Source organism: Doryrhamphus excisus, linkage group LG9 (genome assembly GCF_037039965.1).
Source record: "Doryrhamphus excisus strain RoL-2023G ecotype Guam linkage group LG9, RoL_Dexc_Guam_v1.1, whole genome shotgun sequence".
Classification (NCBI taxonomy): Eukaryota; Metazoa; Chordata; class Actinopteri; order Syngnathiformes; family Syngnathidae; genus Doryrhamphus; species Doryrhamphus excisus.
The window spans coordinates 16,567,963-16,590,392 of NC_136365.1; the positions used below are offsets into that span (position 1 = coordinate 16,567,963).

Below are 22,430 nucleotides of genomic sequence, written 5' to 3' on the forward strand. Positions count from 1 at the left end.
AAACATTACTCCATACTTTTTATTACAATTTCTTACTGTCTTTTCTCACTTCTTTGTTGTGTGGGTGGTGGATGAGGATAGGAAGACTGAACAAAACATGAAATAAACATGACAAAAGAACCCAAAGAAAGCACGAGCTGGGATACAACATCACTAGCACCAAGCTATCTTTATGCGCTCATCAAGGAGGATTGTGGACCCTGATACAGCATACAGATTTCATACTGCACTTAACATTATATTCAAATCTGGTAACGTTGCTCCTGTGGGACGCTGCCTGTTGTAGCGGGTGAGCAGGCAGGGAGGGAGGGAGGGAGGGAGCGAGGCGGGTCGGCCGGTCGTACTCCATGCGTAGGCTTCCCCCCCGGGGAGATGAGAGGAGTTTGATGGTGACTGTTACAAACTATGGATGCAGGGAGGATGGGGAGGAGGTGAAGGATGCCCTGCTGTCTCCTATTCATGCACCATCGCTTCAAACTCTGTTGAGAGAGAAAGTGAATGAAACAAAATAGGGTGCACATACAGTAATGTGCAAAAGGCCACAATAATAGCACAGGACACATATCACACAGTTACAGTAGTAGTAGTAGAAGTAGTAGAGTACTTCTTTTGCATTTATTTGCCCATCTTTTACACATAACCTAGTGAAACAGAATACTGTGTGCCCTTTTACATGCACAGCATCTGGTACAATGGACAGTACCACTCAAATACAGTAAAGTCTCGTTATATCAATATTCTCGGGAGTCGGAAAAAATACCGATATAACCGGACTATCCATATATCCGATCCTGCGCCGAACTGCATTAAAAGTGGGCGGATCTTTGATATGGCATGTAATTTTCTCCTTGAGTTCATGGATTGCGTATCTAGCATACTTTTGTACTACAATAAATTTTGTACTACAGTAAATAAAAATAAACTTATGCTGTAGTGATTACCGGTTACCGGGACATAATTCACCCCGGAACTATCGATAGGGAAGGTGTTGCCACCCGGAGGGGTAGGCGCGAGGGACGGGTGTTTTCCGCTGTGTGTGCTGCACTCTGGTGGTGGAAGTGTGAAAAATAAAGTTGACTGGAAGCAGCCGTTCGCCGTGTTCTTTTTTGGTATTGAAATCCTTAAGCAAAGATTGATTTAAGCTGCTTTTGTATCGATATAAGCAGACCAAATTGGCTGGCGGGAGATGAAAAGGGCATCGTAGTAACCGGATTATCATAATAACCGGGTATCGTACTAACGGAACTAATTATATCATAAAAGACTAGAAATTTGCCGGGAAATGAAAATAGTATCGTAATAAGTAGTAATTCGTTATAACCGATATCGATATAACGAGACTTTACTGTATTTGGAGACAATTTTCCATGCTATTGAATGAGAAAGTGCCTTAAAACCGTTGACCGGTACTGTGTCCAATTGTAGGTTTTAAACTTTGCCACTTTTGGAGGAAGTCATTTTGGATCAAATCAAGCAAACTCACCATCAATCCCGATCTTGCCATCGCCATCTTTGTCGGCTGCTTTGAGAAACGCTCTTGTCTCATCGTCTGTCAAGTCTCTGCCATCCTCAGAGAATCCCTTTAAGACAAACCTGCAGAGGCACAAGCTAAGTAACGTCTCTGTGGACAAGGATTGGTGAGAGTGGTGCGAAAAAAAGTGCATGCCCTCTTCCTGATTTCACATGTATGTAAATGTTTCAGATCAAACAAATGTAAATATTAGTCAATCACAACACAACTGAACAACTTTTAAATGGAAATCCAAACCTCCATGGACCTGTGTGAAAAAGTGATTGCCCACTAAACCTCATAACTGGTTATAACAACTGCAATCAAGTGTTTCCAATAACTTGCAATGAGTATCTTACAGCGCTGTAGAGGAATTTTGGTCCACTCATCTTTGCAGAATTGTTGTCATTCAGCCACATTGGAGGCTTTTCCAGCATGAAGAGCCTCTTTAAGGTCATGCTACAGCATCTCAATAGGATTCAGGTCAGGACTTTGACAAGGGCACCCCCAAGTCTTCATTTGGTTTTTCTTCAGGCATTCAGAGGTGGACTTGCTGGTGTGTTTTGGATCATTGTTCTGCTGCAGAACCCAAGTTGGTGTCAACTTTAGGTCATAAACAGATGGCCGGACATACTCCTGCAGGATTTTTTATTGTCATTGACTAATATTAGAATAGTTTTGATGAAACAATTCATTTTGTCAAACATGCCAAAGAAAATAAGAAATCAGGAATGGGGCAAACACTTTTTCACACTACTGTATATCAGGTTTTATCCTTACTTGAGTTCTTCTTCTTCTATGAATCCACTTCCGTCCACATCCAGGACCCGGAAGACCTGCTTGACGCTCTCGGCTGACATAGCCGTCATTCCCACCAAGTCAAAGAACTTTTTAGGGTCGAATGTCACTGCTGCAAAACAAAAGGATAAAGAAGTTCAGTGTTTAGTCACTAAGTGTCCGACTTTTCCAGTCACTTTCTGTCTGCTCTTTCCCAATCAAGCCAAGGTAGCACAGAAATCCAACCTGCGAAGGCATCAAGAGCTTTCTTGATCTCCTCTGCTTTCAACAGGTCCGTCATCACCATCCTGTCAGCTGAATGTCAGGACACAGAGGAACACAAAAGGTACACAAAAGTGTGAGGTTATTTTTTTGATGGTTATTAAACGGAGATTATGCATAAAACTGCATCACCAATGTCCACTAAACATTGCTACTTATACGTTACGTACTCTATAGGCCAAAAGTTTGGACACACCTAAATCAATGTGTTTTCTTTATGTTCATGCCTATTTATATTGTAGATTCTCCAAACTATGAATGAACACTTATGTACTCAAAATATGTCTTATATTTTATGTCTTATTTTGTTTTAATAGCGCTGCAAACCCTTAGTGGAATTTCTTGCCTTTTTATTTCATTCATTCATTTTCTACCGCTTATCCTCACGAGGGTCGCGGGGGGTGCTGAAGCCTATCTTCGGGTGAGAGTCGGGGTACACCCTGGACTGGACGCCAGCCAATCACAGGGCACATATAGACAAACAACCATTCACACTCACATTCATACCTATGGACAATTTGGAGTCGCCAATTAACCTAGCATGTTTTTGGAATGTGGGAGGAAACCGGAGTACCCGGAGAAAACCCACGCATGCAAACTCCACACAGAGATGGCTGAGGGTGTAATTGAACTCGGGTCTCCTAACTGTGAGGTCTGCGCGCTAACCACTCGACCGCCGTGCAGCCCAAAAATGTCTTTTTTTCATGAAAATGTATGTACAAATTTGGAACTAAAATGTGTGCGCAAGCACGTGCAGGTGTTAGAATTTCCTCTCAATGCGTAACCTTTTGCACGCTACAAACCTCCTTGATTTCGACTTCCTGCTCAGTGTGGAGCGCTTTATTACATGGGAACGATGCACGCTGACCTGTTGTAAAATGCATTACAGCCGCCTTTTGACGTTTTTGCAGCTTAAAACTACCCTAATTGTGATATCTTCTATTGTGCACTTGCGTCATCACCTTTTTTTGCCTCTCGTGCAAATGTATAAATAGGTCTTTGGTAGCGAATCAGGAGGGTTAACACTAACCTTGGTTGTAATATTGCATTACATAAGTCAGATCTGGATATTTTATGAATGTTCTTATATAATATTATATATGAACATAATAATTAATACATGTATTATTAAGTGTTCATTTTAATGAATAAATTAACATATTTGCATTACTTCTATATATGGTCATTAAAACATGAATATTCATTCATTCATTTTCTACCGCTTTTCTTCACGAGGGTCGCGGGGGTGCTGGAGCCTATCCCAGCTGTCTTTGGGCGAGAGGCGTTTTGCACCCTGGACTGGTGGCCAGCCAATCAAAGGGCACATATAGACAAACAACCATTCACACTCACATTCATACCTATGGACAATTTGGAGTCGCCAATTAACCTAGCATGTTTTTGGAATGTGGGAGGAAACCGGAGTACCCGGAGAAAACCCACGCATGCAAACTCCACACAGAGATGGCTGAGGGTGTAATTGAACTCGGGTCTCCTAACTGTGAGGTCTGCGCGCTAACCACTCGACCGCCGTGCAGCCCAAAAATGTCTTTTTTTCATGAAAATGTATGTACAAATTTGGAACTAAAATGTGTGCACAAGCACGTGCAGGTGTTAGAATTTCCTCTCAATGCATAACCTTTTGCACGCTACAAACCTCCTTGATTTCGACTTCCTGCTCAGTGTGGAGCGCTTTATTACATGGGAACGATGCACGCTGACCTGTTGTAAAATGCATTACAGCCGCCTTTTGACGTTTTTGCAGCTTAAAACCGCCCTAATTGTGATTTCTTCTATTGTGCACTTGCATCATCACCTTTTTTTGCCTCTCGTGCAAATGTATAAATAGGTCTTTGGTAGCGAATCAGGAGGGTTAACACTAAACTTGGTTATAATATTACATTACATAAGTCAGATCTGGATATTTTATGAATGTTCTTATATAATATATATGAACATAATAATTAATAAATGTATTATTAAGTGTTCATTATAATGAATAAATTAACATATTTGCATTACTTCTATATATGGTCATTAAAATATGAATATTAATTCATTCATTTTCTACCGCTTTTCCTCACGAGGGTCGCGGGGGTGCTGGAGCCTATCCCAGCTGTCTTTGGGCGAGAGGCGTTTTGCACCCTGGACTGGTGGCCAGCCAATCACAGGGCACATATAGACAAACAACCATTCACACTCACATTCATACCTATGGACAATTTGGAGTCGCCAATTAACCTAGCATGTTTTTGGAATGTGGGAGGAAACCGGAGTACCCGGAGAAAACACGCATGCAAGGGGAGAACATGCAAACTCCACACAGAGATGGCCGAGGGTGGAATTGAACCCTGGTGTCCGAGCTGTGAGGTCTGCGTGCTAACCACACGCCCTAAAACATGAATTATAGAATAAAAATATTCATCATGTAATTAAGTGATTAAAAAAAAATCTTAACTCTACCAACTGTTAATGTTACCAAATGTCGTAGGAAAAAAAAACTATACTTTGATTTCTGAGAATGCAGACTCATTAGCAACTTGAGTGGGAGAAGGAAGGCCCCCACCAGCTTGCCAAATATGCACAGGCTGGTATATTTAGCGTGCATGCACGATAAGGCTTTGCATGTGAGGGTGTGTGTGGGCGAATGGTGAATTTTTAAAAACAAATCCACCAAGTTATGTTGGCTGTTTGGCCTGTTACGCAGCCGGCCTCTTATTATGTAATGGCACTGCAAATCTGACACATTTTTTTTCTTTCAACTAGATTCATCCAGTGTTATTTTTCCATTTGAAAAAGTTGTATTATTTTATTCGAAACTACTTTCCAGGTGTTTATTTAAGGTGAGGCAGTCACTGAACAATTTTTTTTATTATTGTAGTTTGCCGCACTGCATCACACACTCAATTTTATCAATTATTTCACTTGCACAAACAAGCTCGGCAGGCCATAGAAATCTCTCTTGTCCTTGACGATGAATGAATAGACTCTTGCTGACTTGTTACTACCATTCACAGCACGAGGCGTTTGCAAGCTTCAAGAAATCGACTCGTCTCAATATGTTTTTCTTGTGCTGTCGCACAACACAAAGAATCTTTTTCTTTTTTATGTCATGTTTGTCCTTGGCTTTGCATCTCGTTTGTGCATTGACTGGCTGACTGGACGTCAATAACTTGACTGTAAGCTACAACAATGAAGCGATTCTCACATGTGGATAACTCACTGTACATACATGGCAAAGGTTATTTATGACATTTATTTTTATGCTTTGGTGTACATGCCTGGGGAAAATGCAGAAGCTGGCCAGTGGAGTACATTTTGGCACCATATCAGCTCTCCATATTAGAAGTCAAAATAACACACAAAAACACATTAAAAGCACATAATGTCAAAAGTGCATTGGAGACACATTTTTGGAAGGTTTGTGTTCCATTACTTCCGCTGTAAAAATAACGGCTCATTTCAGAAAAAGAACTTCAGTAAAATATGGTGGTGGTAGTGTGATGGTCTAGGCTGTTTGGCTGCTTCATGATAAAAAATCACCCCAAGAGCACAGCGACGACTCTTTGAAGAAGTCACAAAAGACACCACAACAACATCGAAAGAACTGCAGGCTTCACTTGCCGCAGTTATGGTCAGTGTTCATGAATCCACCATAAGGAAGACACTGGGCAAAACAGGATCTAAACAGATCTTAATGATCCTTAAGATATTTGGGAAAATATTCTGTGGCCTGACAAGATAAAAGTTTAAATTTTTGGAAGGTGTGTGTCCCATTGCATCTATAGTACATCATTAAAGTAATGGCGCAGAAAAACAACATAACACCAACAGTAAAATATGGTGGTGGTAGTGTGATGGTCTGGGGCTCATTTACTGCTTCAGGACGTGGAAAACTTGCTGTGATAAATGGAGCCATGATTACTGCTGTCTATCAAACAACTTTGAAGGAGAATGTCCGACCATCTGTTGGCCATTAGCAGTTCTCTAAGTTTGCTACAAAGTTGTTTACAATAAATACAACTATAACCTAGTGTACTTTCCTAATTATGATGCATATTGAAATAGGGTATTTCTACAAAAAGTATGCAAATCTTCATCAGACTGGTTAATATTAGTTATAATTATTCATACTAATATTTATTATTTATTACATCCTGGTTTTCGCTCCACCCACATGGCCAGACACATGCATGCGGGACTTCCCCGAGGCCCTGATCACACATGTGGAACATCCTTTTTTACGGAACTTCCACTTCCTGTTGCTTCTTTCTTCTGCATAGTTAGTCTCTCTCTGGTACCCTTGCTTGGTTGCTATTTTGTTGTCCTTCAACCATCTGATACCATCTTCAGCCATGACTCTACCACAGCAACTACGTTCCAAGAGGTGAGTTTGTTCAAATATACTCTTAAAGTTCCACCAAAACGACACAGAAGGATGCAATTGGGGTTTACGGTCTCTGGCTTTGCTCTGACTTGTCACAAAACTGTGTTTTGTTGTGTTGTTTGTCATACATAACACACTGCTTCCATCCAAATATAAAATATTTTACCATATTTCTATAATTACATTATGTGTAATTTTAGTAGCTTTTAGATTTTAAAAACTAGTTTTGTGATTAAGAATATGTTCAGTGGGGTCACATGACGTTCTAACGAAACTATTCCCCATGCAGTGACTTTGACCAGCTGCCTGATAACGTCCCCATCAGCGCCACTATTGCAGATATCGAGGAGAAAAGGGGCTTCATTGACTATTTTGTAAGTTATTCTTTTAAGTAGTAAGTTTCTATACTAACATTTTGCAGTAAATTCCAATGTCTTCTGTTAACAGAGGTTTGTCATTGAGGTGAAGACCAAAGGATGGAGCAAGTATCTAATCTACCGGCGCTACCGAGAGTTCTTAAGTCTCCATCAGATCCTGGAGTCCAGATACTCTCCGGAGGACCCGGACAGACCTTCACCCAACACCTGCGTGCTGCCTTCGCTTCCAGGTAAGCGATCATTGTGGGCAACTGGAGACGAGCTATTGACGTAACAGAAACACCACTTGTCGTATTTCACCAGCATTGCTACATTCTTTTAGGTTCTGCAATAACTGACAGTTAGCTAAATACATACTTGATAATAATCACTTATTTTGAGTCATTCTGTTGTGTTTTTATTGTCAAAGTTTTTGAAATGTAATTAATTTTATTTAATACAAATATAACTAAAATATTAATTACATCACATATTTATAGTGTCTTATTTATATATATATATATATATTTGAATTTGTATTCAATTTAATCTAATTTGATTTAATTAAATCCAATCTATATGTACATTTAATAAAAAAGTAAATAAAAATATTGGTCAAATTGAAATTAATAAAATAAAAAATGAATGTACATTTTATTTCATTACATTTGCATTCAATTAAATTGGATTACATCTAATTAATTACATTTAATTAAATTACATACAAATGCAAATTTAATTTAAAAATGTAAATAATAATCATAAATTACTATTTTTTATTATAGTTGTATGCAATTTACCTATGTATTTAAATTACATGTAATAACATTGGATTAAAATGAATACTAATTTAAATTGAAACAAATGTAATTTAAATGTTTGATTTAATTGACATTTAACAGGTAATTTAACTAGGTAATTGGTGGAAATTATGTGTTGTTTTCATCGTATTAGCAAGCTAACTGCAGAGGAAGACGATGTATTTGACCTTCATAATGTAGTTACCTTTTAGTTTTCAATTTCAACTACTGTACAATAATACCAAGTTAACCTCCTTCGCCAAAATGTGGCCTATCTTGTTACTAGCATTAGCTCGTAATGATTCAGTTGTTTCCATGCTAAGGTAGTTATTATTAGTGCATTTGACATCCATGTTATGTTGTATTTTACAAATTGTATGCATCGTCTGTTTTGAGTACATTCTACCTGACCACCATGTTCTTGTTCACTGAAATTGACTACATTAGCATTTCATCAGTATTTCCTCTTGCTGAGCCAAAAAGAAAAAGTTTCATACAAACTTTTGATTTAGCATCTGCCACGGAGGACTGTGCTGGATAATATTGGAGCTGATGGGTTTAATAGCAGCGCCAGAGCTCATCAAGATGGAGAGGGTTAGTGATGGGAGACAGAAATGGGAGACTGTAGGGGGGGAAAAAAAGAAGACATATGGTCTTCTGAGGACATTTGCTTGGTTCACATCATATCATATTACATCATCATATTTTTCTCGAGATATTACACAAACATACAGTAATGTGGAAAGCAAAGAGACCGTTTGATTCAATTCAAATGAGTGAGGTCTGAGTTAGTTATTGGTTTGAAGTGAACGAGAGCAGGAGGAATAATAAGTGAGAGTAGAACCGAGGGTCATTAAGGCTGTGCTAAATTTGAATTCACAACAGCATTAGATGGTCTTGGATGAATTGTGGACTGATTTAGACAGCACCGCCTCATCCTTTCTGGACTTACGTACGAGTCCTACAGGGTTGACAACATCCAGTAAATGTAGTCCTGCAAAATACCAGGCACTCACACTCCACAACTCACTTGGATGTCAGGAACCTATAAAACATTTTTTGCAGTAAATCTTGGCTATAACTTTTGTATCTTTCCCGGCACTTTGGTTATGATGTGCACTGCCCCCATTTTGGGATAAAAGCTTTCCAAAGACATCTTTCTATCAATTATGTCAGAAAGCATCGTCCCTCCATTCGTCCAACCAAGCAAATTTTATTTATCATTTGTAGCCCTCTCTCCACAAATACTACAATGTTACAACAAACAAAATCTGTCATAACAAGAGACGCAACAATAATTTTTATCCAAGAGGAGACTGAGGGCAGCAAGAAAACGATAACGTGTTTATTTTTTGCTGTTTATAGTCACATATCCACAAATGTTACAATAACGAAATCAGTCAGAACAAGAAACTTAACAATAAAGGCCAACTTTATCCAAAAGGAGACTAAGGGTGGCAGGGAAGTGTTGGCATGTTTGTTATATTTTGTTGTTTGTTGACAAAATCGGTTATAACAAAAAATACAACAACAATGAAGGCTAATTTTATCCGAGAGGAGACTGAGGGCAGCAAGAAAACGTTTGTATGTGTATTTTGGTTGTTGTTTATAGACATGTATCCTCTTATGTGACTATGACAAATTAAGTTGTAATGAGAAACACAACAATATAGCCAGATTGTATCCAAGAGGAGACTGAGGCCAGCAAGAAAACGATAACATGTTTATTTTTTGCTGTTTATAGTCATGTATCCACAAATGTTACAATAACAAAATCAGCTGGAACAAGAAGCTCAACAATAAAGGCCAACTTTATCCAAAAGGAGACTGAGGGTGGCAGGAAAGTGTTTGTTATATTTTGTTGTTTCTAGCCATGTATCCTCAAATACTACACTGACAAAATCGGTTATAACAAAAAATACAACAACTATGAAGGCTAATTTTATCCGAGAGGAGACTGAGGGCAGCAAGAAAACATTTGTATGTGTATTTTGGTTGTTGTTTATAGCCATGTCGCCTCTTATGTGACAATAACAAATGAAGTTGTAATGAGAAACGCAGCTGTATAGCCAGATTTTATCCAAGAGGAGACTGAGGCCAGCAAGAAAACATAACGTGTTTATTTTTTGCTGTTCATAGCCATGCATCCACAAATGTTACAATAACAAAATCAGTCGGAACAAGAAACTTAACAATAAAGGTCAACTTTATCCAAAAGGAGACTGAGGGTGGCAGGAAAGTGTTTGTTATATTTTGTTGTTTCTAGCCATGTATCCTCAAATGCTACAATGACAAAATCGGTTATAACACTTAATGCAACAACAATGAAGGCTAATTTTATCCGAGAGGAGACTGAGGGCAGAAAGAAAACATTTATGTGTATTTTGGTTGTTGTTTATAACCATGTATCATTAAGATATGCCTTTATTCGTCCCTCAGTGGGGAAATTTGTAAATCCTCTGATGTGACTATGACAAATTAAGTTGTAATAAGAAACGCAGCTGTATAGCCAGATTTTATCCAAGAGGAGACTGAGGCCAGCAAGAAAACGATAACGTGTTTATTTTTTCCTGTTTATAGTCATGTATCCACAAATGTTACAATAACGAAATCATTCGGAACAAGAAACTTAATAAAGGCCAACTTTATCCAAAAAGAGACTGAGGGTAGCAAGAAAGTGTTGGCATGTTTGTTATATTTAGTTGTTTCTAGCCATGTCACCTCAAATGCTACAATGACAAAATCAGTTATAACGAAAAATACAACAACAATGGAGGCTAATTTTATCCAAGTGGAGACTGAGGGCAGCAAGAAAACATTTGTATGTGTATTTTGGTTGTTGTTTATAGCCACGTATCCTCTTAGGTGACAAATTAAGTTGTAATGAGAACACAACAGTATAGCCAGATTTTATCCAAGAGGAGACTTAGGGCAGCAGGAGGGGCATTACTGGACTTGCACTGTGTCCTCAAATATTACAGTAACGGATCTACTCGACCAATGAGTGACCAGCAGCAGAGTTTTACATCAGGCATGTGGTATGGAGGCAGGATGCTTGGAACCAGCTATAATAGCTGTTGTACCTGCTTTGGAGTCGTGTGCAGTAAAAAGGGGCAACCGTTACGGTACATCTGTAGAACATGCTCTATACGAGCTATTGAAACTGTGAGTGACACTCAGAGAGGTATTAATTGTGTTTTCATGGCCGTCGGTTTCCACTGAATGTGAGCTGAAGTGCGTTTCTTATGTCTCCAGGTAAAGTGTTTATCGGCAACAAGCGGGAGATTGCGGAGAGCAGAATCCCAGAGCTCAACACGTACATGAAGGTAATCATCTAAAGCAAAGTCTTCATCATGCGCTCGCTTTAACATGGAGACTAAGTGGGCTGAGTGATGCTGTAGGTGGATGGAGCCCTGACTTGGACGTTTATTTGAGCAGCAGTTTGCAGATGAAGCTGCTGCTCACGTAGGCGTCGCCTCTTCTCTTCTCTTCGCTGCTTCTGCGCCTGTTGCCCACATCGTTGTCTGACTGACAGTATATTGTAGTTGTGGGACTTTTGACATGTTGCAAGCAGAAAAAGGTGTTGTGCCGTAGCCAAAAAGCACACCACCATCTCCCAGCCCTGCTCCCACTCGCTTGCCTCGCTTTTACCGCAACCTACGTGCTTCTAACTCGCCTTCGCCATCTCTTTCCACCTCGTTCGTCCCTCCTGACCATCTCGTTTTCCTCCATTTCCCATGGGTCTATCATCGTCCTACTGTTCCCTACTCTCTTCTGCAGAGGCTACTGGGTCTGCCGACGTGGTTGCTGCTGGACGAAGACCTCAGAATGTTCTTCTACCAGACGGAGATGGATAGCCAACAGCAGCCTCGAGCTCTCAGGCGTCTACGCCCACCCACCCGCAAAGTGTAAGGCCCGCCTTGTTTCCACGTATGTTAAGTAGGCACAGCTGCTGTCAATCAGGGGTTTTCAAAGTGAGATCAGCGTGTCTGCAAACCAGAGCCTAAAACACCACAGAATCAATCCCTCCATCACTTATTGTAAGCGTAAAAAAACATCCCATAATAATTAAAGGTAACAACAATATTAAATAGTTTAGATATTTTTGTGGTGTTTATTAGATTTTAACTTGGTTGGGCCAATAATAAACAAGCCGTGGGACGCAAATGGCCCCCAGGCCACACTTTGGACACCCCTGACTTGGTTGGTTGCAAGCTATGTGAACAACTACACTATTTACGGATCATACAAATAAATGGATATAGGATTTGAATGCTGTTTCACTATCGCTTCATGGTCAGACTGTCTGATTTGTGTTGATTATTTATTTTTATTTACGTTATTTAAGGGTTTATGTAATGTATCACTCTGAAGTCAGCTGGCATAGGCTCCAGCTCTTGGGTACCCCTATACAATAGTTATAGTCTTTAAAAGGTACCGTAGTTCTTGAACTGATGTCATCTCAAAACTGTTATTATAAGTTGCAGAGACGTTGAGTGTTTATTTTTTGCTGTTTATAGTCATGTATACACAAATGTTACAATAACGAAATCAGCCGGAACAAGAAGCTCAACAATAAAGGCCAACTTTATCCAAAAGGAGACTGAGGGTGGCAGGAAAGTGTTTGTTATATTTTGTTGTTTCTAGCCATGTAACCTCAAATGCTACAATGACAAAATCGGTTATAACAAAAAAATACAACAACAATGAAGGCTAATTTTATCTGAGAGGAGACTGAGGGCAGCAAGAAAACATTTGTATGTGTAGTATTTTGGTTGTTGTTTATAGCCATGTCGCCTCTTATGTGACAATAACAAATTAAGTTGTAATGAGAAACGCAGCTGTATAGCCAGATTTTATCCAAGAGGAGACTGAGGCCAGCAAGAAAACGATAACGTGTTTATTTCTTGCTGTTATAGTCATGTATCCACAAATGTTACAATAACAAAATCAGCCGGAACAAGAAGCTCAACAATAAAGGCCAACTTTATCCAAAAGGAGACTGAGGGTGGCAGGAAAGTGTTTGTTATATTTAGTTGTTTCTAGCCATGTAACCTCAAATGCTACAATGACAAAATCGGTTATAACAAAAAAATACAACAACAATGAAGGCTAATTTTATCCGAGAGGAGACTGAGGGCAGCAAGAAAACGTTTGTATGTGTATTTTGGTTGTTGCTTGAACTGATGTCATCTCAAAACTGTTATTATAAGTTGCAGAGACGTTGAGATTGTTAGTTCCCTTTTTGTGATGATCCTTCAAGCTCATTTTGTGTTTCACCAGGACAACATGTGGTAAGCGGGGAAGGGCAAGAGGAAATGATGCAAAAAATGACTTCCCCTTCTCACACACGTCTTTATTCATATGGACTTTTCTAGTGTTGTTGTTAGTGTTAGCGATAATATCACAAGAAATTCTCACTGTTCCTCTTTTTTATTAAGGCTACACCGCATTCTTTTTGGGCCGTTGAAGTCATGTATTACTATTATCGTGTACAGCAGGGGTGGGCAAATATTTAGACTCGTGGGCCACATTGAGTTAACAAAATTGACCAGGGGGCCAGAACATATATTTAACACACACACACACACTATTTTATGCTCATAATTTTGAATTATTTGTCTAATTTTATCGATTGTTCTACGATCAGCTGTATGTTCTCATGTTCCTTTTTTCAGGAGTACTAAACATCAGACCGCATCATACTATGTGATTTAATTTGATAGTTTTTTTTTTGTTTTTTTTTACTAACTAAGACATCCGACTTGCAACATACTAACTCCTTATTTCTAAAATCACAAATACTTAAACTTGCTGATATAGTTAATTTTTAAACAGCTAAAATAATAAGTAAAATATAATAATATTAATAATAATAAAATATGTGCTTTATATATCACTATATTGACAGTTACTATGGTACCCATTATGTCATTGTATAGTCATATCTATTAAAAAAAAACAAAAAAACCTTAAAGTGTATTATGGAAAGCAGGAAGTGAACAAATTAAACAGTTACTGATTGTAAAAGTAAACTATATTAGGAAAGCAGGAAGTGAACAAATGTAACAGTTACTGATTGTAAAAGTACCAGATGGAGGGGTAGGATTTATTAAGCTTTGCTTCTTCCTACTCCTTTTGGACATGTGGAACTATGAACTAATTATGTGATGCATTCAATTGTAATCTGATGCATGTTCAAATGAAATAAAACCATTACCATTACCAAGTCATGTTGCCAGATGGTAAGTGGCGGGCCAAATGTGGCCCATGGGCCGTAGTTTGCCCACCCCTGATGTACAGGATTAGAAGCTATTTGAGACTGAATCAACAGCAGCCAAGTAGTGCACTCTATTTTGCATTCCATTGCGTCAAAACTTAATTTACCAATAATCCATTTTTTTTAGAAAAGATGTTTCTTTTGCACTGCAGTGTCTTTTTTGCTGAATAGTACTAGTAGTCGTAACTCATTGTCATGTTTTTGTTGCATTTTAGGAAGACAGTCAAACCAAAAACGGACCTTTTCTCCTCCCCCCGCGCAGAGGTATGTGTGCTTGACTTCCCTGATGTTTTTTTTTTCTATTGTTGTTATGGTTACATTTTTGGAGAGTAACCACGCAAAATACATATGCATGACACTGCATGGCGTGACTACAACTCACGACTGTCAGGTTCACCCTACCGTTGCATGTCACGTGACCAACCATGTGGCCAACATGCACACACACAGACAGTAACACAATTAAACACTCATTAATACTCATGATTTTGTCAAATATGTCTAACATTAGTTTAATATTAAGTGTTGCCTCCTCTTTGGCCTACACAAATTCATGGAAATCATAGCAAAACACTATGAAATGGACTAATTTGTTGTACTTCTTTGGCTTGAAGTGTTTAATGTGGACTATTTAAGGCTTTAGGTCTCTTTTATTGACAAGATTTAGCTAATTGTACTTGAAAAATTAGAAAAGGAAACCTGCATAATATAATGAGATACATTGCAATAGTTGCAATTAGTCCTACAGGGGGAAAATCCAGGTTTATAGCAGCAAAGCAAATAAGTTATACACCCTATTTACAGCTGTGTACATGCGGATCAAGCAATATGTTATTGGACGGTTTATTGCACAGTTATTGCACAGGATTTTTTGGAGCAGTTTTTGTTATGCCGTTAGACCAAGCCATGTACTGATAACCATTATTGAATGGAGTAAATTGTTGAGTAAGTTAAGCTTTGTTTATTATCTTTGTATAATACAAAATTGACTTCAAAACAATAATGCTGACTTTTGGTTAGTGAGGTTCATGTCTGGTGATTATTCATTCATTCATTTTTTTCCTCACGAGGGTCGCGGGGGGTGTTGGAGCCTATCACAGCTGTATTCGGGCGAGAGGCGGGGTACACCCTGGACTGGTGGCCAGACAATCCCAGGGCACATATAGACAAACAACCATTCACACTCACATTCATACCTATGGACAATTTGGAGTCGCTAATTAACCTAGCATGTTTTTGGAATGTGGGAGGAAACCGGAGTACCCGGAGAAAACCCACGCATGCACGGGGAGAACATGCAAACTCCACACAGAGATGGCCGAGGGTGGCCCTGGTCTCCTAGCTATGAGGTCTGCACGCTAACCACTAGACCGCCGTGCCACCTGTCTGTTGATTATCTTACAGATAATTTATCTTACAGCCTTATTCCAAAATGTATTAAATTAAGACTTTTCCCCAAAATTATACAGAAAATACACAACTATAACACACAAAAAATTTTATTTTAGAAAATTTTAAAAATGTAATAAATCTAAAAAACTAAATATTTAGTCCTTTACGATGGTACTGGAGGTACAGTGTAATAAACATGCTGATGTCCAAAACAGTCATGACCCTTCAATTTTTCCCTACATTGTTTTCTTACAGCCAAATTCCAAATATAAAGTACTTTTTTTACCCTTTTAGGCTGCTATTATTGAGAAAAAATGACTTCATTGACACTGTGAGCGATGCCCAGTTGTGCACATAAGTGTGTGCACAGACTGACTTTGTGTCTGCAGGTGAAGTGTCACCGCAGCTTTTGATCTACACCTGCCTTATTCCCTCGTAGGAGAAGCACTTAACTTCTCTGAAACCGTTGCGGCACAGAGATGAATGCACTCAAACACCCAAGCGTCTGCACACTCTAGTTCTACTTTCATGGGCAAACTAAGCTCAGCCTCGCTCCCTCCCACACAGCAGTGTAATCTACCCACGATGCTGCCAGCCTACTCAACATTTTTATTTTAGCTCCGAGAACTGAGTGCTCCTCAGCGGGTTTCTCTGTGTTAGCGCTCGTCCTGCGTCGTGTTCTCTCAATTATAGAAAACAGACGTTGAATAACCAATGGATGCCCTGAAGAGAGCAGGGAAAAGGTACTTGTCACCTCAAGATGGTGCAAGGATGAGCCAAGCACTACTTTGTTTCACTATGTAGTACTTCATTATGGGGAAATGCATTGTGGGAAAAGTTGGTCTCAGAAGAGAATTATAACAAGTTCTGCAATCTGACCTGAGGGAGGCCAGCTAGGACTAAAGAAACCAGACACTAAAGAGGGTCTTGCGGTAGACCATGCGTGATGAACCCAGAGAGCTGATGTGGGCCTAGGACTTCTGAAGGCTCGACATGGTGGGCAGGGCAAACTGACCCTTGATGTGGTCTGTGATGATACCAGAACTCTCAGGTGGTCTGGGAACCTAACAACTGAATAGTCCAGCTACTTCATGTGGCTCCTCATCTCTACCTCAGGGTAGACTTCTGGTCACCTGGTATGGGTTGGGCATCCCTAATGGCCCCAAGGATTAGGGGTGATGATCATCACTGAGCGAAATGTCCCTAGAACTTTATGTGTTCTGGGGGCAGGACGATCTGAATCAGAATCAGATTCATTCATTCATTTTCTACCGCTTTTTCTCACGAGGGTCGCGGGGGTGCTGAAGCCTATCCCAGCTGTCTTCGGGTACACCCTGGACTAGTGGCCAGCCAATCACAGGGCACATATAGACAAACAACCATTCACACTCACATTCATACCTATGGACAATTTGGAGTCGCCAATTAACCTAGCATGTTTTTGGAATGTGGGAGGAAACCGGAGTACCCGGAGAAAACCCACGCATGCACGGGGAGAACATGCAAACTCCACACAGAGATGGCCGAGTGTGGAATTGAACCCTGGTCTCCTCGCTGTGAGGTCTGCGCGCTAACCACTCGATCGCCGTGCCGCCAGAATCAGATTCAGAATCAGAAAATAGTTTATTGCCAGGTATGATCAAACACATACTAGGAATTTGTTCTGGTGCAGTAGGTGCAGACACATTTATTAAAAATGAAAATACAAAATATACAGAATAAACAGTATAAATATATATACACAGTCTGTTTTTTGTTTGTTATTCCGAAAGCACAGTCTGATTGTTATTTCAAAAAAGTCCAAACTGAGCGTTAATGTAACGCAGTGTCAAAGTGGCAGGATGAGGCAGAGGTGGCGTGTGAAGAGTGTCAGGTTGGGTTCCGGGCCTTGTTGATAAGGCTGACAGCAGACAGGAAAAAACTGTTCTTGTGGCGAGACTTTTTGGTCCTGATGAACCGCAGCCTCCTGCCAGAGGGGAGCGTCTCGAAGGGTCTGGGTCCGGGGTGAGAAGGATCGGCCACAATCTTTTCTGCACGCCTCAGGGTCCTGGAGGCGTACAGATCCTGGAGAGATGGGAGATTGCAGCCAATCACCTTCACTGATGGAGGAGGTGAGGATGGACTCAATGATGGATTTGTAGAAGTGCACCATCATTGTCTTTGGCAGGCTGAATTTCTTCAGAGGAAGTACATCCTCTGCTGTGCCTTCTTGATGAGGGAGCTGATGTTCGGTTCCCACTTGAGGTCCTGAGAGATGATGGTATCCAGGAAGCGGAAGGAGTCCACAATGTCGACCGTAGAGTCACAGAGGGTGATGTTGTCCACAACCATCTCCACTGTTTTTAGAGCGTTGAGCTCCAGGTTCTTCAGGTGGTGGGCAGGGCAAACCGACCCTTGATGTGGTCTGTGATGATACCAGAACTCTTAGGTGGCTTGACCCATAAGGCTTGGTGTGGTCTGGGAACCTAACAATTGAAGAGTCCAGGTACTTCATGTGGCTCCACAGGGCAAATTTGAGGCAGCCTGGGGGTAGAGATGATGGACCCATGGACTTCTGGTCACCTGGCATGGGCCGGGTATCCCTCATGGCCCCAAGGATTAGGGGTGATGATCATAATTGAGCAAAATGTCCCTAGAACTTCATGTGTTCTGGGGGCAGGATGATCTTAGTGTAGTTCTGGTCTGATCCTTCTCACTGTGTGTCACTAAGAACGTGGAACCCACCAAAGTGTTTAGAATTCCAGAGGTCTCATTACCTCCTCCTGTTGTATTATACATGTACTTATTTTCAGTACATTTCCGCCTCGGTTTAAAAAAAAAAAAAAGCTACTGCTTCTCCCTCCCTGCACATCCTTTTAACAACGTCAAAACTGTGAGAATTCTTTTCACTTGGTGCCGTAACCATGGAAACCTGGCTCACCGTTTTGAGCTGGCCTGAAGGTAGTTGGGGCCCAACAATCCAGCTGTAGACAAAGCTCCAGTTTGAGAGCCACGGTGTGATAGTACAGTATGCCGCTTTTCACCAAGGGCGCTCCTCCTCCTCCTTATTGAAGGAGGCTGTTAGGAGCTCGTTAAGGCCGGGTCATCTAATTGCACAGGATAATTGCTCCTGCAGGTCTAAACCCAGGGGTCATTTAGAGGCTTTACGTATGCAAACGAGCTGCACACAACTGTATATAAACTCCTTTGTTGTCAATTATGTCTAAAGTCATCTTGTTGCAGTCTGGATGATTTCTTATGCACATCCATAACTTGCTTATACTTTTAGGTCCTGATAGTATAGGTCCTGTCATATAGAGGATCAATAGCCACGTTTACATGAGGAGTTTTTCTCTTTCCGAATGGAATCTTTCCAAATGACCGTTCCGAAAGCAATGGTATACATGGAAAGGAATATTCCAATCGCGTGTCTACATGCGCCGCTATAATCAACCAGAATAGTCAATGGGGCATGCGCAGTAAAGCGTAAACACCAACATCACGTGATACCGACTTCCTCCAGTTTTTCTTTCACTTGTTGGAATAACTCCGTATTGCCAGTTTTTCCTTCGTCCAGTCTTGAAATTTAGTTTGAATCAAAAACAAACTTTCCGCAGCAGTCCAGTGCTGATTGTTTGCCTTCATTTTTTTAAATCGAAGAACGTCTCGAGCTGCGTGTTACGTCATATCTCAGCATTCGCTGAAAGAACGCACCCGGGAACAGGAAAAGATAAAGTTCAATCTTGCTAATATTTTATAATTAAGAATTATTTTCTTTTTTAATACAACTGGACTTGTGAATGGCGTATAGAAGGGTTTAGATTCTGTTCCACAGATGGCGCTAATGCACACGAAAGCTGCTTGCCAACCGCCAATAAACAACAGAAGAAGAAAAACACCACAAAGAAGAACGCAGTCTGACAACTTTCCGATTGAGCGGGTACAAGATACCTCAATCGGATTGGGGAAAGGAATATTCCACCCCTGTGAATCCGAATCCGATTCATTCGGATTGGCACTTTTCTTTCGGAATGAGGTGTATACAAAGGTTACATTCTTTCTGTTTGAGCAAATAACCCGAATGGAATTGGAATATTTGGGTCCATGTAAACGTGGCTAATGATGCCACAGCATATTTATTTTTACATAGAAATAACCACTTTTTAAACACCATGAAGTAGTTGAAATTTTCACATTTGTAACTGAACTGTGTGTGCACACGTTAGCATTTCCTTTTTGATGCGCAACCTCCTTCGGATTTTTACTTCCCGGTTGCAACACAGCGTGTATTTCAATGGGAGAGATGCAGGTCGAGTTCTTATAAAATTAACTGCTGCCACCTTGTGGTGTTTTTTTTCCTGTATCAAAGAGAGTAGAGTTGCATCATCACCTCATTGTACTCATAGCGCAAAAAAAACGTACAAGATGCAAAAATACGTCTTTGGGAGTGAGCGGTAAGGTTGAAAAAAAATGTATAAATACGTCTTTGGTAGTGATGGAGTTAATATTGTGGAATTTGGCATCATCCATGTTATTATTAAAGAGTTAATGTGGATTGTTGGTAACTTCAAGCTGCATCAAGTCTGATTTGTTTCTTTTCTTTTTCTTGTAGTCGACAAAATGTTGGTCCAGTTCCTTGATGTCTTTGACAATAAGTACTTTTGGCTTGATTCCGTCCTTCATTTAACTTTATGTAGATTTCCCCCAGGTTCCTTAAGTCTTTCATGATGATGTCAGTATTGCCTTTTGTCAGATGCTCATTCAAGTAGACATGTTCCTTTCAGCTTGCTTCTCCAACTTTCTTCGTCTGTTTGTCTTTATGATGATGATAACTGTGGTGGTTTTCCTTCCTGACATTGCAGGATGAATGCATGAATTGATGTTACTGACATCCGCATCCAATTCCCTTGATGCATGGCAGAAAGTCATCTTGTTCTCCTCCTGTGTTATCTAGCTCTTATCACATTACACTCGTGTGTATGTGGACACCCAGTCGCAATTGTTTACGAGTGTGAACTCTGAATCTGGAATCATCATTTTTCCACATCATTTGCTATTTAATGTGATCATTTTGTTTCTATCTCTTCCAGACCATCCATTTGTTTATCAAACAATGTAATATCATTCACCATTTTTTAAGTGTTTTGTTAAGGAGTTCATGTATTTTGCTGTTTTTCGGCTATTCAACTTGCCTTCCATTTTAATCATTTATTTGTAAGTATTTATTGAGTGGTTAGCACGCAGGCCTCACAGCTAGGAGACCCGAGTTCAATTCCATTTCTGTGTGGAGTTTGCGTGTCCTTGTTTTATTTTAGCTTTATTGTACAGTAAATGAATTCTCTTTATACTTATACTTCTTTTTATATTTATATGGTAGTTATTGTTTAGAAATATGAAGTCAAAAAATTTGGACGTTCCGTTGTTCTCTTTGTTGTTCTCCCCGTGCATGCGTGGGTTTTCTCCGGGTACTCCGGTTTCCTCCCACATTCCAAAAACATGCTAGGTTAATTGGCGACTCCAAATTGTCCACAGGTATGAATGTGAGTGTGAATGGTTGTTTGTCTATATGTGCCCTGTGATTGGCTGGCCACCAGTCCAGGGTGTACCCCCGCCTCTCGCCTGAAGACAGCTGGGATAGGCTCCAGCACCCCCGCGACCCTCGTGAGGATAAGCGGTAGAAAATGAATGAATGAATGAACATTATTTATTATTTAAGGGGAATAAGCTTGAAGAAGGAGTACTATTAAATAAACTAATTATAATTATACTAATAATAAATTAATTTCAAATAGCTTGGACCCTATCCACAGCATAGCCTCCAAATCGATTACGTACGTATTATGTGTATATTTTGCAATCTTTTTTTTTTATTACAAATATAAACACACATTTTAGCAAGTGTATCATCACTCACAGATTCACACACAACAGAACAAAGCAAAACAACCCTGAGAAGAAGGATTAATCACTTAAGTGTTGCCTGCGCTCAGTCTCCTTCTCAACACTTCCACATTACTACATAGCCGCCCACAACTCCACACCACAAGAAAATGTATGCCTGAAGTTGTACATTCTTATTCTATTGTGTGTTGGCGTGTATTGTGTGTTGAGTCGATAATTAACTTCAAGGACTGTTAATTCAACCTCCTAATTGTTCCAATAATGTCAAGTCATGCAATACTTTGGTGCGGTTCGTTTAGCGTTCACAGTCACAGGACCAACAGCTGTGCAGTGAAGAACCAAAAAATAAGGACTTAATTGGGCAGCTTTTGTGACACATGACATGACATAACTCAAAGAAAAGCTGCTGACGACCTTCTAGATACATTTTTAAATATTATTAGAGCCCTCTAGACATGGAATAACAACCCTATAGTCATCTTTGCGCTGAAATTACAGTGTTCCCTTGCTCCATTGTGGTTCACCATTCGCAACCTGGCTGTTTTGACGTTTTTTTGTACAATTTTAGTGCTTTTTGTTTTTAACAGTATATGAACACGAATTGTGTTCTGCATCCAGATTGACTAAGGGAAAACCCGCCCATTGTCTTCTGCGTCCTGATTGGCCGTAGACCATTGTCAATTAATCTCCTTTGTGTTGAACTGCCTTATTTCCTGTGATTGATAGAAAATAGCTTGCAGTGACTCTGAACTCTGTACGTTTACAC

The 22,430-nt window shown here is 40.0% G+C and overlaps 2 protein-coding genes across 2 annotated transcripts in view; one reads left to right on the forward strand and one right to left on the reverse strand.

Moving 5' to 3' along the window:
- Positions 1–22,430, reverse strand: part of LOC131138351 (parvalbumin-7) — a 23,703-nt gene continuing 1,273 nt past the window's right edge. The window contains exons 2-5 of the mRNA XM_058087196.2: positions 2,534–2,602; positions 2,291–2,420; positions 1,484–1,593; positions 1–479 (exon numbers count right to left, since the gene is read on the reverse strand). Of these exons, the coding sequence (XP_057943179.1) occupies positions 454–479; positions 1,484–1,593; positions 2,291–2,420; positions 2,534–2,602 (335 nt within the window). The 3' untranslated portion in view covers positions 1–453. The remainder of the gene's footprint in view (positions 480–1,483; positions 1,594–2,290; positions 2,421–2,533; positions 2,603–22,430) is intronic.
- ncf4 (neutrophil cytosolic factor 4) overlaps positions 6,654–22,430 on the forward strand; it is a 22,432-nt gene continuing 6,655 nt past the window's right edge. Inside the window, exons 1-6 of the mRNA XM_058087178.2 lie at positions 6,654–6,956; positions 7,246–7,330; positions 7,404–7,563; positions 11,368–11,438; positions 11,893–12,020; positions 14,608–14,656. Coding sequence (XP_057943161.2) covers positions 6,925–6,956; positions 7,246–7,330; positions 7,404–7,563; positions 11,368–11,438; positions 11,893–12,020; positions 14,608–14,656 — 525 coding nt within the window. The 5' untranslated portion in view covers positions 6,654–6,924. The remainder of the gene's footprint in view (positions 6,957–7,245; positions 7,331–7,403; positions 7,564–11,367; positions 11,439–11,892; positions 12,021–14,607; positions 14,657–22,430) is intronic.